The sequence below is a fragment of the Actinia tenebrosa genome, unplaced genomic scaffold (assembly GCF_029948245.1).
Source record: "Actinia tenebrosa isolate PJP-AT-01 unplaced genomic scaffold, QUT_ActTen_1.0 PGA_scaffold0__85_contigs__length_37466705, whole genome shotgun sequence".
NCBI classification, from domain to species: Eukaryota; Metazoa; Cnidaria; class Anthozoa; order Actiniaria; family Actiniidae; genus Actinia; species Actinia tenebrosa.
In genome coordinates, this window is record NW_028292569.1 from 16,538,347 (window position 1) to 16,554,326 (window position 15,980).

Sequence of the window (15,980 nt, forward strand, 5' to 3'; positions counted from 1 at the left end):
CGCTATATAGCTATCATAATTAAGGTAAAGGTAAAGTACCTATATTTAACGTCGTTAGTTCCTTCAGTTGAAATTCAACTGCTATCAATGGAAGCCGACGGTGCGCACTTTACTCCCTCTCTCTATCAGTGCTCTGTTTTAAGAGTATTCAAAGCTGAAGCTGCACGGATTAGAGAGAAGTCGAAACAGACGTGGAGATCTTGAGGATCGAACCGTGGACCTCAAGCTCTGAAGTAACCAACTGAGCTACGCCTGCTCCTATTAATAATTACTAACAATATTAATAATAATAATCTCCCCAAAAACAAGTTGAAATTCGTGTGCTATTGAAAACGTGAGAGTCGTGTGCCATAGAAAATTAATCAATGTTGGTGGTAATGAGCGTGGATTGTATCATTTATTTCAACCTTAGCCTCTGGCTTGGTATGGACTGAACTCCTAGTATCACGACCTTAAATAAAAATATGTCTATCACTGAAATCGCCATTGAACAGATAATGTTAAACTAATTTGTGCAAATCTTGACTTTTTATCTCTTCCTGTTATGTATAATGCCATCAATATTGCCACAACAACTGAAGTAACTTTAGTAACTTTATATAAGAATATAAGTTTGCCTAATGAAAACAAAATGTTGTACTTCATTCTTCGAAAGTGGTGGCGTAAATCGCACTTACATTTTCCTAAATATTTACGCGTCTTTAGTATTTGAAGAGCAAGTGCGTCTAATTACGAACCTCTTGAACCAAAAAAGCATTCATTATTATTGTTTGCTCAAAACTTTGCGCGCGTAAATTGAAATGAAGTCAATATATTGGATTATCATTGAAGTTTTTGTACACGGGAAAGGCTATATTCATTGGAAACGAATCATTATGACATTAGTGCTTTAAGCAAACTGAATGGAGTGATTTTCCTTAGCCAAATAAACAGTTTCAGTAAGAAATTGGCCTATAATAGTAAAAAGACAAAAGAAAACGATGGAAATAAGTTCTACAAACCTGGAGTATTCTACTAACTAGCTATTTCACGGTGTGAGGAAAATCACTCTGTTTAAGTACTAATAAAGATACTCCAATTTAATGAGAGCTCAAGGAGTAAGATTATTTTTACGGCAACTTTAAAATACGATTAGGAGGGCGCACGCAACGACAGCTCTTCACTAACTAACAAGCCAATTGATTTACCATCCTGTTCCCTTTATAATTATGACCTGACGGACTCGTTAAGACATCGAACGCTTTTCTTCAGCTTCCGTAGGAAGAGTGGGGCGACGGCTGTCGATAGTTACCGGATCCACAAGCCATTTCACAGGCCTTGAAATAAGGCTGTGCCGCAGCAAAGATTGAGACGCTCACAGGAAACGAAAAGGTGTTGGTGACTACACAAAGAAGTGAAACAACTGCAAAGATCTCTGGAGATTTATTTACGACGAGGTAAGAAGTCTTTTTGAATTTATTTATTGTGTTTAGATGTTGTTAAATAAAGCCTGAGGCTATACTAGACGATTATGGAAAAAGGGGGCAAGCAAAGGTTCTCATCGAAATCTTCGACTTCAGTTTTTAAAATGTCGGATAGTCGATCTGAATCAAGACAGTTAGGATATATCTAGTGTTATGAGGGCCAATCAACCCATATTATTATTATATTAGTTGTTTAGTTGCTAATTAGAACTGAGTAGAACATTCGAGAACATTCTGTAACCTTCTATTTGAGTTATGTTAAAGAAAACGTCTAGAACCCTCTAGAAGCCTCGATGCTTAGTCATTTTTGATTCAGTATTTTTACAAAGAACATTCTGGAATGGTGTAATAATCATATTTACAAATATTGTAATGTCAATATTCAGAAATAAGTTAGGTATATAAGGAGTACAGCCAGAGCTGTGAGTTTAGCCCTCGTAAAGTACAAGCCTTCGCGCGCTCAGCATAAGTCATCAAGTTGCCTACCGTTCTAATAGCTGGTCAACAGAGTACTACACAGAAGAAGAAGAAGAGGAAGAAGAAGAACAAAGAACAAAAACAAGTACTAAAAGCTCTGGAGGCAAGCTAGAGTGCAAACAATATATCCGTGAAATATTAGTAATACTAACTTACACTATTTTATGCTAATTCTATCGTTTTCTTTTGTTTAACTAACACTATTTTGAACAATTTGAAACTGACTGTTTGTAACATTTAGGTCAAGTTAGCTAGACTAAGTTAGGTTTCAGTCTAGTTATACAATATTTGATATCTAAAAGTTAGTGTTGGTGTTATTAAAACACATTTGACAACAATTCACTGGGTCGTATGTGTTTCCTAGAAACTCGTGCGTCACACTAGACTGGCTGAAAATAAAACTAACCGAACAAATGTATTACTCTTCATTGTAATAACACATATAAATGTAATACCCACCATATAAATGCAATAAAAATCAACCATAAATGTAATAACAACCATAAATGTAATAACAGTCAACCATAAATGTAATAACAACCATAAATGTAATAACAACCATAAATGTAATAACAGTCAACCATAAATGTAATAACAACCATAAATGTAATAACAACCATAAATGTAATAACAGTCAACCATAAATGTAATACCCACCATAAAGGTAATGAAAATCAACCATAAATGTAATAACAACCATAAATGTAATAACAGTCAGCCATAAATGTAATAATCGACCCCACCATAAATGTAATAAAATTTAACAATAAATGTAATAATCAAAACCCACCATAAACGTAATAACCCCTCCAACCATAAATGTAATAACCAAGTATTCCGGAGAGTCAAACAAAGTTTTCAATCCACAAACAACTCTAAGCAGCATTGTTTGAGTGTTTCGTCAAACAGTGCCCGGGTGGGGTCACATACAGCCGTTTTGGATACGGATGGAAATGCAAGAAACGGCTGTTAACGCAGGCTTGTCACGTGACTGTGGGACAAAAATTTAAGAAACAAACATTATTTTATTAACCATTCTTAAATCTTAGGTTGTAATAATTCATTTTCCTCTTTCGTTTCGGTTTAATATGTTTTTTTTTTGGTTGTTATTCTTTTTTCAAAAAAATTTTTTTCAAAAATTTTGGGCGGGCACGTGCCCCCCCGTGCCCCCCCTCGCTACGCTACTGCTGTGGGATTTGTTTTGTGACAGAGAGAAAATATGATGTAATATTCCTAAAATAAATAAATAAGTTAATTTTTTAGACTATTATCGAAATTGTACGAAACTTTTCTCCTGTTAACGCAAGCTACTCAATTTGCGGTGGGATTTGTGAGAAAATATTATGTACATCCGTATGCAAAACGGCTGTTTACCCACGCTATCACGTGGTATGTGACCCCACCCACTGTGTTTGACGAAACACTCAAGCAATGCTGCTCTGAGTTAGTTGTCGATTGAACACTTTGTTTGACTCTCCGGAATACCTGGTTATTACATTTAAGGGTAATACAACAAATAGCTTAATCATTCAACTAGCTATTCATTCATCGTTTGCAACCACGTGGTTTTTGCTGTCAACCACGGGTATTTTGCTGGGTTTTCGGTTCCAATTATAAAACAATCCCTATGACCATATAGAGCCACAAATAATACAACTCTGAGCAAAGAATTGGAGTATTAGAGCATTTCTGATACGAGCTATGTCGAGTGAAGTTTCTGTATTTTTTAAGTAAATGTATGGCGAAAACTCGCTGGTGGACCAGTTTGGTCCACACCAGGATGGCAGCCGAAATAAAAAGAGTATTTCATGCAGGCAACCATGATTCATAATTCTTAATGATTATTATCCTGCGATCCATAAGTTGAATTTCGGCGGATCAGCACAATTTCACATTCTTCAATATGAAGATCCGACTTTAATAATGATATATATAACTTGAAATTATCCTTCCAGCGCAGACACAAACCAGGTTACCACGCAGATAATTCACATTTTAATTACTTTAATTTTCATAAACATGCGAAAAACTCTGTGTCTCTGTGTTGCACGCTGAAATTAGGTTTTTCGCTGCGGCCAGTCAAAAATATTAAAGGTACCAACTGATTAGGTTTGATTGACCGCAGCGAAAAAACAAATTTCAGCGTGCCGCTCACAGATACAGAGTTCGCTTGTTTGACGAAAATTGCAGTAAAGCTAATCAGTTGTCTCTTACGTACGTACGAACACGTCATTGAACTATTTTGAATTTATTTGTCACTAAAATAGCTATGTTATATAACGCCCAATACTGTCAAAACCTTTCGGGTAGAGAGTTTCATTTGTATGGCAGTCAACAGTTCTATAAATGCTGGCCCAGTGTCTTATGGATTTCTTAATCTTTTGAGTGATTAAATTAATTTTCTTATAACTCAAGGGCAATTTTTGGCTAAGTTTAATGGTTATAAAAAGCGTATATGTGGTGAGATACTGAGGTGTTTTGTGATTGTATGTTTAATATTGCAAGCAAAGAAAGAAAATAAAAGGATGAATGAACTAATGAAAGGAAGGGAAAAAGTAAAGAGGAAAAGGGGGAGGTAAAAAGAAGAATAACAAGAAAATACAAATTTACGCATCTATTTTTAAATCAGTCCTCGAAAATAATATTTTTCAAGCACATTTTCCCCGAAATGAAGAACGCCATGTATCAGTAACTAAGACTGAAGTAGACAAATTCACATCGAATCTTTGTAGTTACGTATAGAAACGATTCCGGCTTTCTGGTGGGTACTCCAACTGATTCTAACTATAGAACAGACAGCGGGCATGCAGTTTAACATGCGTCTCTGTAGTCCTTTTCCAGTTCGTAAAATATGATTACATCAGACTCATTGACCCCCTGGGCCCGGTTATACGAAGGGGGAATAGCGCTATTCACGGGATAAATCCTTATCCAGTGAATAAATTTATTGAAAACAGCTACGACTTATCCACTGGATAAGGATTTATAAGTTGGTTACTTCGCTATCCATCCTTCGTACAACCGGGCCCATATGATTTCGCTTCTCTCAGCCCTAGCGAATTAGCCAATCATGCAGCGAACATTTTGTTCGTAACTCAATTTGATAAAACATAGCGTTTTACTTGGAAATAAAGAAAATATAACGCATCCGTAAAAAGTCCAGAGGTGTTTCAGGGTTTGATTTGTGAGTTAGCCGTGCCCTGACTTTGATCAGCCCAGAGGTTGTTTCAGGGTTCGATCTGTGAGTTAGCCGTGCCCTGACTTTGATCAGCCCAGAGGTTGTTTCAGGGTTCGATCTGTGAGTTAACCGTGCCCTGACTTAGATCAGCCCAGAGGTTGTTTCAGGGTTCGATCTGTGAGTTAGCCGTGCCCTGACTTTGATCAGCCCAGAGGTTGTTTCAGGGTTTGATCTGTGAGTTAACCGTGCCCTGACTTAGATCAGCCCAGAGGTTGTTTCAGGGTTCGATCTGTGAGTTAGCCGTGCCCTGACTTAGATCAGCCCAGAGGGTGTTTCAGGGTTTGATCTGTGAGTTAGCCGTGCCCTGGCTTTGATCTGCCCAGAGGTTGTTTTAGGGTTCGATCTGTGAGTTAGCCGTGCCCTGACTTTGATCAGCCCAGAGGTTGTTTCAGGGTTCAATCTGTGAGTTAGCCTTGCCCTGACTTAGATCATAACAGAATTTGTTTCAGGTTTCAATCTGTGAGTTAGCCGTGCCCTGACTTTGATCTGCCCAGAGGTTGTTTCAGGGTTTGATCTGTGAGTTAGCCGTGCCCTAACTTTGATCAGCACAGAGGTGGTTTCAGGTTTCAATCTGTGAGTTAGCCGTGCCCTGACTTTGATCAGCCCAGAGGTTATTTCAGGGTTTGATCTGTGAGTCAGCCATGCCCTGACTTGATCAGCCCAGATGTTGTTTGCAGGGTTTGAATTATAGGTGAGTTAGCCATGCCTTGACTTAGATCAAACCAGAGGTTGTTCCAGGGTTCGTTCTGTGAGAAGCCACGCCCTTACTTAGATCAGAGTAGATTTTGTTTTAGATTTCGATTAAACTGAATCGATTTTTGCTTTAGCCGAAACTGGCTTTGATTTTAATTTTGATCTTCTTAAACCACTTTTTTGAACTGTACGTGCAATTTTAAAATGGCATAAACTGAAATATCTTAGATCTTAAATCGGTTTCTTCAACCCTAATTAAGTGTGGCTCCTAAATTATCTGATACGGATTTATGAGATTGAGTGTCTTAAAACTTAACAATGGACCCATACTTGACCCCATTTATAGACATAATTTATATCATTTTATTAAGCACCAAAAACAATTTTGTTAAGCCAGCTTTCTCAACTAAGAGATACGCTAAAAGATTAAACGTCCAGCGCTAAAAACGGTTTTAAAACGCCCCTGCTTCAGTTGTGTTTTCAACGTTTGCCATGTAGTCATGAAAGCAGTCAATTAGCAGCCGCTTCCAGTTTCTAGAAGTTGTTTTATTAAGTTTTCCGTTGACAAAAATCTAAACAGCTTAATGAGTAGTCTGTTTTTTTTGTTTTGTATATTTTTACTCCGGTTATTTTCTTATTTTAAGCCATCAACATTCGATCAATTCTAATTGGTATCCATTCAGTGATAAAAGTTGAGCAAAGTACAGTGTTTTTCAAGCGACCTGTTTTAGACTCTAGTAACACATCCTTCAATTTAACACAGAGCATTTTATACTTGCACTTAAACCGTATTTCCTCTGTGTTTATTCGTTTTAAGCGTTAATCTATTTAGTCTTCCGCCTCTTAAGACCGAAGGTTTCTGATTTTGCCCCGGCATGTTTTGAATTATGACTTATATGATTTGAAGACAGATCAAAACGTTTCGAAAAATTCAACTGAAATCGGCTTCCAAAACTCTCGACCGATATTTTGTACAAAGCTAAGATTCCTTTAAGAACATCAACTGAAAAAGAACTGAAAGAACTTATATTAATAACCTCAGTTTATTTCGAACACTTAAACATATTTTAACGATGTAATAAGTAAAGAAAAAATGGCAAGAAAAGGACACTTTTGCTTGGCGCTTGTTTTGCTTTGAACACACAGACACTTTCGCTAATCGAAAACGACTATTCATTTCCTTCGATTTGATAACAAATCCAAGTTTAGATTTGAAAGTTACTTTTAATTTCATATTTCATCCATTATAGACACTTTAATAAAAGGTTAAGCTAAATAATTGCCGTTTAAAACGTAAGCGTTTTGATTCAGGCGTAAATACTTCCTTGCAACATCATGTTCTTTGATCGAGTGGTCCAGCTGGCGTCTTCCTAGAAAGCTATACAGTCTTATAAAAACACAACTTCGTAGCAAATTCCTTAGATTATTTTGTAATAATTTTTTTCAGGAATAAAGAAAAGAAGAAATGAAGTGTTCTTTACTCAAACCTGTGCTAAATCTTTTTTAGCGGTTTTTTTTTTCACAATAATAGTTCACGTTCAACTTAAACTAGGTGGCGCCGCACGTACCGATCAATCGTTTCCGATGAGTTTAAAACACAAGCGTTTTTCTGTTTAAAAAAAAGAAAATAAAGGAAATTTCTGGTGCATTTTAAAAAGACCTTTCAAGGGTGTTACCACACTTTGAAAATGAGACTCCAAAATCACTGATTTAACGGCATTTTATTACAAAGGTCGATATGAGATAAGTACAACTTTTTTTGTGAAATTTTCCGCGCGACATGGGCTTTACAGGAAGCAACGAATAAAAATTTGGCGCTTGGCACGCTGTCAGTTTTGAATAAACTTCCTAAAACGCGAAAAAATCTAACTAAAAAATTTCGAAGTCTTTTTGAAAAATTAAGAAAACTGAAAAGAGAAACCATGGATGTTAACTCATAGTCTGAGAATCTATACTAAATCCTATTTTTTTCAGTGAAAAGAAATACTTTCGTCAAAATAAAATCCAAATTGGTTAGTTTTTTTTATCCTACTTCTCACTAAAACACAAAGCCAAACTTCATTTTCCCCATTTTATTTTTTATTTTTTTAAAGTTTTCATTCCGAAACGACTGACACTGGACCTTTTGGCTATGTTTCTCTTCTTTGTTATAATCATTAAATTGTAATTCCAAACAAAGGGAACGATATTTATTTTGTAAGCCTTTTTGTTCGTATCAGTCCCTTTAATTAAGTTCAGCTATGACCGCTTTTCCTTCAAGCAATGAAATAGTTTATAGTTTTAACGTTTTGCTAGAAATGAGATAATTCTCTTGTCGGCAGAGATAAAATAGATGGGTAAACACTCTTGTTCTCTTTGGAAAATATAACTCCAAAAGCGGAGGGAGTGAGCGTAAGAAACAGGAAAGCTGATGATTAAATTCTCTTCGAAAATCTTCCGAAATGAATAATATGATGGCGTTACTTCAGGACGTACATTAAAAGATTGACTTCAAATGCCTCGGGTCCTTGAGTTTTGTTTACCATAACGTACAGAAATCTAGTAAACATCGATAGGATTTTAAAGCGTTCGTTTATGCTATTCAAGTGAGTTCTGGGCTGCTTTCCTGTTTACTTCCCCCACCATTAGGATACATTAGCATCAAGTCTGTTTGATCTTTTTTTTTCCTGCATAAACGACAATTTGTACCAATATAGTCATTTTCTGTGCTGGTCCATGAGTTCTAGGATGTTGATTGTTGTTGAATTTTTTTTTTCTTCTCTTTTTTTGCTGTTTTGGTTCACTTTTCGTGACAACTGGAATTTATCTTTGGAATTCAAGGGTGTGAGAGAAACTGTCGCACGATATTTTCGCTATTAGCGAGACTCCGCTTTTCTCAGGCTCCTATATGAAAGAAAACTCCTCAAATCTATTCAACAATTTGCAATCACAGAACTGACATATTTTTGCTTCTGATTATTGAAGAATAACTTCGCGGCTCTTTTTTCGAACCTCATTTTAGAATTTTGAAAAATATAGAACTTTAAAATCGGAGTAGCTAATCTCTTCCGACTTTGACTTGAATGCTTGATTTGTTACTGGACTCTTCTAACGTGTTCTTACCGTGTACTTGTGCAACACGTCCTCAACATAAACAATGTCATCTTTCAAGGAAACTTTGGAATCTTCTACGATTTACAATGTTGGATATTCTTTTTACGACATTTCTCCTCAGTAAAAGAGCATCTACTTTTACAAAAGGGTTGTTAGGAAAATTCATGGTATCCCATGAATTAAAAAAAAAAAAAAAAACAAACTAGAAAAGCGTAGGCGGTTTACTTAGTCGGGCTTACATCAACATCCCTTAAACAACACTCGCAAAAAGAGATTTCAAAAATTCTAGTCATAGAAAATAACTAATCCATCGATAGAACCACATCCCCCTAAATGATTTGAATGCACTTGTACAAAGTTCATGATCACGTATCCTTTATTTGATTGTCTAGCCAACTGTCAGATAGCAAAAAGGACAGTTTAAGTCTAGTTTTTTCCCGCGAGTAATTGTTCAAGGGTTTTCCACGTTTCGCATTTGACGCAGCCCGGTAGCAGCTGCGCGTCTCGCGCTTCTATTATTAATTTGAAGACGCACGATCCACTGGTCGCTTTATCATGAACCAACAATGCAATAATATACAAGTTCCGGGGATCAAGAGGGTTTTCTTTCTTTTAATGGCGGTATTAGGCGCTTTTCGACTCAATATCCTACATGGAACTCCTACATACTGAGGTGCCTGGCTGTACATAATCTCTTTTCCATGTGGCATTTGTTTATGTTTGAAGCAGATTGTTTTCCATTTAGGACAAGGCGTTTCACCCAATTAAGCCCTGAGCAAGTAACAGGACATAAAGGAGTTGAACAAATCATAGTAGTGATATATAAATTCTGATGACGTACCTTTAGCTGACGCACTTCAACGCGCGCTTCTAATAGTATAAAAACCTATCCAATGATAACTTGCTCTCACTGTGCTCTCATTTTTTCTAAGTAGTTTTTCTCTGACACCCTCCTTTGGTCTGAAATCAGATTATCAGATCAGACACTGGAGTTAGTTTGTAATCACTGAACAATTAGCCGTTGCAGTTTTTCAGCTCTGAATCTCAAGAAAACGGGTAAGCAATATTCCAATTATTCCTGAGCAAAACTGATTTAAGTCGATAAATCTCTTCTCAGTCAACTGTTAGTTTTAAATATAGACTCTCACTAGCTCAGTTATATTTGATATTATACTTTTTGGTGTAATTTTAAACGTCATTAGAAAAACAAGGGTTGAAAATTTTGATCAAATCTTGCTAAATTGTCAGGACGCCACAGCAATTTTTACACCATATATTTCTAGGGTTTTTCTCCACAGTAACTTCAAACCTTTTTTCTGTTTCCTCCTCTCCATTTTATCATGAAACTCCTATCTAGCTTTGAGTCCACTTTTACCGAAGTAGTTGACATACGATTGAAATTTATCTTTAGTTTGTATTCTTTCGTTTTGAGTCTTTCTTATGCTCTCATTTCATTATGAAACTTCTATCTAACTTTGAGTCCACTTTCACCGAAGTAGTTGACGTACGATTGAAATTTATCTTCAGTTTGTATTCTTTCGTTTTGTCTTTCTTATGCTCTCTACCGAAAAGGGAAAAAAAGAAAAAAAAAGTGTTTTCAGTATTTAGTTTGCCGATATTTATATATTCATTCGTTTTGCGAAAAGCTGTTTCCCATTCACAAGAAAAATGAAATGAAAAAGTAGGACTATCGGAAATTATTGGGCTATAGAACTGAAACCGCCCTTTTTTTAATTTTTCTTTTTTTTGAAGCCGCCCTCTCGAATTGGCCAGTGCCAATTGTCCTCGGCCCAATTTGTGAAATATCTGAAGTCGCAGTCAAAAATCACTTTGATTTTCTCTTTGGTTATTATATTATTTTATAATCTTCTCAATAATCATATTTTAAAGTCGCAGGTATTTTCTAAGTTTAAGGTAGTGTTGAGAGTTCTATAAATTTGACAAATATCAATCTTTTAGGTAACGGTCTAAATTCGCTGTAATGTTATGCTAAGCGGAATTTTGCAACCGAACTGATAAGTCTCCAAACCGCAAACACTGGACTATCTATGTCCTTATTCGAGAAGCCTAAGGATAGCACGAATTGCAGATCCCGTCCCGCGGGATCCCATGATGATGGTTCATATTCTACTGAGATTCGATCAAAGCCTTGTTAAATTAAAGGATGCGTCCTTTCTCAGTATTGCAGTCACGCATATCAAAAGACAATTTCATTTAGTTTCATTAGCGTCACCAGGGAACGGGTATCAATTCAGCAGCAATTACTTCACAACGGGGCTCTTAATAGCGACAACGTCAGCATCTGATCGAAGAGTTCGTCTGTTGGCAAGCCAGTTACAAGTACATTTTCTTCAAATTCCTCAGTATTTCAAACGAATCTCAAATCTGGAAATAACCGGTTTCAACCTGTTCTGGTAGTGGCATGCATTAGGTATACCAGTTTCGTGCAGTGCGCGGTCCAAAACACTTTAAAATCTTATTCGTTTGATTTAAACAATTGATTTGCTAAATGAAAGAAGAACTGCGATCATTTCCAGCCAATTACTAGCAGTATCCTGTAAATGATAATGGCTCGTAAAGGAGAGTCGTTTTTTTTTTCATGAAAAGTTGGGCTTGCTTTGAATAGAATAACATGACATTAAGAATCGATCTATTCAGTATGATATAGCCAAAATACTCCTTATTTTATAAATAAATACAGATTACTTTATGTTACTTTCCTCTTAAATCTTACATGTAATATTTCCTGACGTTTCGACAAGAATTGATCTTGTTTAATTTTTAAACCCTAATTTGAGTATGATTAGCTTCCATAACTAAGCTTCGAACCGTTTTCGGATAATTGCTCTTTTGTTTTGAAGACGCATTTTCATAGAATCAACTGGTAAAGGTCTTCGGTATTGTTTTCGTTCAAGCAGATGCCGTTATAACGTTACACATATGATGTTTATGGCTTAATTAACACGGAATTTCCCCTCACTCGCTCCCTCCGGGCCATAAATGCCCTTTAGCAAGAAAGTACGACTTATCTGGAAAAGTTAAGTACCTCTGATCGATTGTTTTGATTTCTGGTCAGTTATCGCCTTTAAAACGCGATAAATATATGTAGATCGCGGATTAAGTCAAAAGGAGTGCAAAAAAATCTTTTAAACTTAAGAAGAAGCAAAAACAAAAACTAAACAAAACGATTGTTGAAGCAGAAGTTTTGTCTCTTAATCCAAAAGCTTCCGGAAAAATAAATTTGAGTAAAAGAAAACTAAGAAAATAGAATGAATGAAGACTGCGTAGAGTGAAGGAAATCGCAGCAGCCAAAACCACGGCTTTCGGATTTTTCCTATTAATATTTTAAAAATTTGTTTGGCCAAAACATCGTTGGATAGCTTTACTTTTCTCCCAGAGGTTGTTACTTGATTCACAGGAAATCTCTGCCATTGTGAAACGTTTGAATTAGTTTTTCCTATAGGAGCCGTATCCTGTTTTTCTCCATTGAACATTTCAATGCGATTGTATTTAAGCTTCCTCAGCCGGTATGTGCCATGTGGGAGTTAGCAAAACTGCTATTCAAATCTATTGTGCGAATTTCTTTGGTATATATATTACATGAGACCCGCCAGCTAGTTGCGTGAATTTTGAGAATCACGTTTGTTTTTTGTAACTGTCTTTTTGAAAAGTGCGAAGAATAGCAGGGATAAACAACGCCTGGATAAGCTTGATTTGGAGATTATCACGGCTTAGCTTCGTACGTATTTTTAATAACTTCCTCTCCTTATTAACAAGTGAACACCTCTCTTAATTCTATTCCTTAATTCAAAATATCTTTTCTAGTTATATATTTATGTCATTCAAGTTTTAGTTTCCAATAATATCTAAAAGTAAGGCAGAGCGCGGAAATGAAATAGAAAATAAGAACAAAAGACCGCCATGATGGTTTTTAAAAAACATGGCGTTCATGACGTCACATGATATCAAAACAAAAACAAATACAGGCAATTGACGTCACTGCTTGTTTATGTGGGGGATAGAATCGCCAAATCCAATAAAAAATTCAACAAAATTTGCTCCTAGCGAAACAGTTTAATCTAAAATGGCCTGGTTTTCAGATATATGTGTTAATATGTACTAAAAAATATTTGCTGCGTTTGCTGGCTATTCTACTTCTCTTTGTGGATTGATACGGGTTTTAGAACAATTTTCGGTGAATTTGCGTTGATTTGACTCCGTCCGACGACCATGATCCTTTGCGTTGTGACGTCATAGTGAAATAGGGCAATTCTTCCCCCCACTTGCTTGCCACAGATAGTTTGATTCCAAATTAAACATAATATAACTAAAACCAAATTTAAATTAATTTTAAACCAATTTCGGCTTTTTAGCTTAAGATTTTCACAAGACAATTTCCAAGAATTGGAAGAAGGCCACATCAAGGTTCGTGAGTTAGGGGGTGTGGAATGTAGCTTTTATGCAAATAAGGAAAAACGACCAGCTACGTGATTGGTTAAAGAAAGCGCTCAGTAATTCATTAATTGCATTTGATTGATTGCAATGTAGCAAACTTCTTTATGCCACGAAAGACTGAGCTAGGCTGGTGATCTCATCCGAAATATTTTTACCTGACAGTTATTAAAAATATTATGCTATGGCACATTTAATCGGATGTTTTTGTCAACGATTACGCTTCATTAGTTCAAGCAGACACTCGGTCTAAATAGCATTAACAGTTCATCTTCATGATAGTAATGGCAAGTAGCATTAGATTTCTGATTGAGAAGGATCTTTCTTTGTGGAGTTTTTCCGTTCCGATAGATAAACATGACAAAAAACTTCCGTTACGAGAAGAGAATGGAACTATAGTTCAATATTTAAGTTCATTTTTTTTGTATACGTCTACACATACATATTACTACTTTTGAATTATTTGTCCATATAATATTTTATTATTAATTATTAGCTAGCATAATTTTTAACTTATTTACTTAATTTATTCTGTAAGTGTCCCCGATTAGTGTGCTACTTGTGGCATGCTAGAAGTTTGACACATTAATAAAGTTTATGTTTGTGTGTGTGCGTGCGTGTGTGTGTATGTATATAGGTAGGTAGGTAGGTAGGTAGGTAGGTAGGTAGGTAGGTAGGTAGGTAGGTAGGTAGGTAGGTAGGTAGGTAGGTGTGCATGTATGTGGAAAAGAAACAGAAAAGGAGAGAAAGCGAAAAAAATAAACTGCTGGGAAAGAAGGACTGAACGCAGAGAAAGAAAAAAAATGAAAAAATGAAAAAATAAAAGATAGAAGGGAATAAAAAAAAAAGAAAGAAGAAAAAATTGATTTGACATGATTTGAAGGGCGGATTACAGGGGGTGAATTTGGTTGTCCCCTTTTGAGTTGAAAATAATAACAGGGCGCTATATGATGCCTTTCTAAGTAACTGCCGTTCTCCTTGAAACCGGCCGTTCTAGATTCGCCACTGGGTTTACTATAAGATACTCATGCATATGACGTTGCTTTTTTCACAGATATTAGTATCACCATGGAAACTAAAGTGATAGTCATGTTAATTGGTTTAGCCTGTCTGTGCACAGCCTCGCCCTCCACTCCACAAGAATATGACAAGGGGCTTAACGAACAGCAATCGATTAGTAAACCACTGGACGAACGATCATCGATATCTAGATTTGCACAGAAATGTCCACCTGGTCTGTGGTGTGGAAAAAAGCGAGGACTGAACAAGAGGACTAAAGACAGACTCTCCATGACGAAGTTTGACGGTCATGATTGTCCCCCCGGAATTTGGTGCGGCAAAAAACGACAAGTCCAAGTAGACCGTTTCAGTCCAAAAATGGCATTTGAAACACCACAGCATCAAGCACAAAACGTACAGACTGTTAACCCACAAGCTGAAGGAATCAACCCCAGTAAAGCCAACAAAGTTTTCCCAGAAAATCTCAAGCAAGGCCCAATAGACGAGAAGCTTTTCCGCCGTTTTGAAGATGACTGTCCCCCCGGATTGTGGTGCGGCAAGAAACGAAGTGCACCTAGTAAATTAGCAGATCGTTCTTCTACTAACTGTCCCCCCGGATTATGGTGCGGTAAATAAAACGTACATCCAACAATCTCCAAGAATGATCAAGATAACTAGCTTAAAGCCTTTCTGAGAAATATATCTTCATTTGAAATTCATTAATAAAGAAAAGAAGAGGTTAAGTAATTGAAGGTGGACTCGTTTGAAGCTCTTCCATATTTTTAGATTAAAAGACTTAGCGATATTTAAGATAACTGAGATATATAAGGTTGCAATTAATGTTGAAGTATATTAAAAACTCCGAAATTAAGAGAAGAACTAAATAGTTTTTCAAAATTGCAGAGGTCACTTGAGAGCAGAATATTTGTGGATTTGACTGTGAAACGTTTCTAGGCGGAGAAAACAATAAAATTAATGAGAGATCAATTTGACTGGAGTATTATTTGTATTTTGTAACCACGTAATTTTTCTGTGATTTTTCGAGAACCACGCGTTTCTCCACTCCTACGCAATTTCCATCTGCGCATGGCTTTATGAGACTAAAATGCATTAAGATTCCTTACGCACAACAACAGTGGCGTAACCAGGGATCTTGCAGGGGAGGTGCACAGGCAATGATTTGCAGAACCCAAACAAACAAAAAACAAAAACAAATACAAAAAAAAAAAAAAAAAAAAAAGAAGGAAATAATGGGTGAATGATTCTTAAAAAACTCTACAATATGCAGATGGAAAGTGGTCTTCATTTAATCAAAAAACATTTACATGCAATTTTAAAGCAGAAGGAGATAGATGAGCGGACCTTAAGCTTTTACGGGGGGATGCAGGTGTACCCTGTGCTCCCCCTGGTTACGGCCCTGAACACTACGGCAAAAAGGCGCGCACACCATAGGAAGAGAGCTGGGAGTTAAAAATCTCTAGAAGTCAACCAAGGCCGTTGAAGTCAGGAGGAAGTTTTGAAGGAAATGAAACGAAATGAAACCCTTTTCCTATTAGCCATTCCGT

At 36.4% G+C, this 15,980-nt stretch overlaps 1 protein-coding gene across 2 annotated transcripts; it reads left to right on the forward strand.

Moving 5' to 3' along the window:
• The first annotated feature begins 1,296 nt into the window (after positions 1 to 1,296).
• LOC148913591 (uncharacterized) lies at positions 1,297 to 15,402 on the forward strand. Of its 2 annotated transcripts, none has more exons than XM_089033475.1 (2): positions 1,297 to 1,436; positions 14,471 to 15,402. In XM_089033475.1, the coding sequence occupies exon 2, from the start codon at positions 14,485 to 14,487 to the stop codon at positions 15,049 to 15,051; it is 567 nt and encodes a 188-aa protein (XP_088889601.1). In that variant the 5' UTR covers positions 1,297 to 1,436; positions 14,471 to 14,484; the 3' UTR covers positions 15,052 to 15,402. The 2 variants fall into 2 exon arrangements, with proteins under 2 accessions (XP_088889601.1, XP_088889597.1); XM_089033471.1 differs by lacking the exon at positions 1,297 to 1,436 and adding an exon at positions 9,859 to 10,020.
• Positions 15,403 to 15,980: the final 578 nt, after the last annotated feature.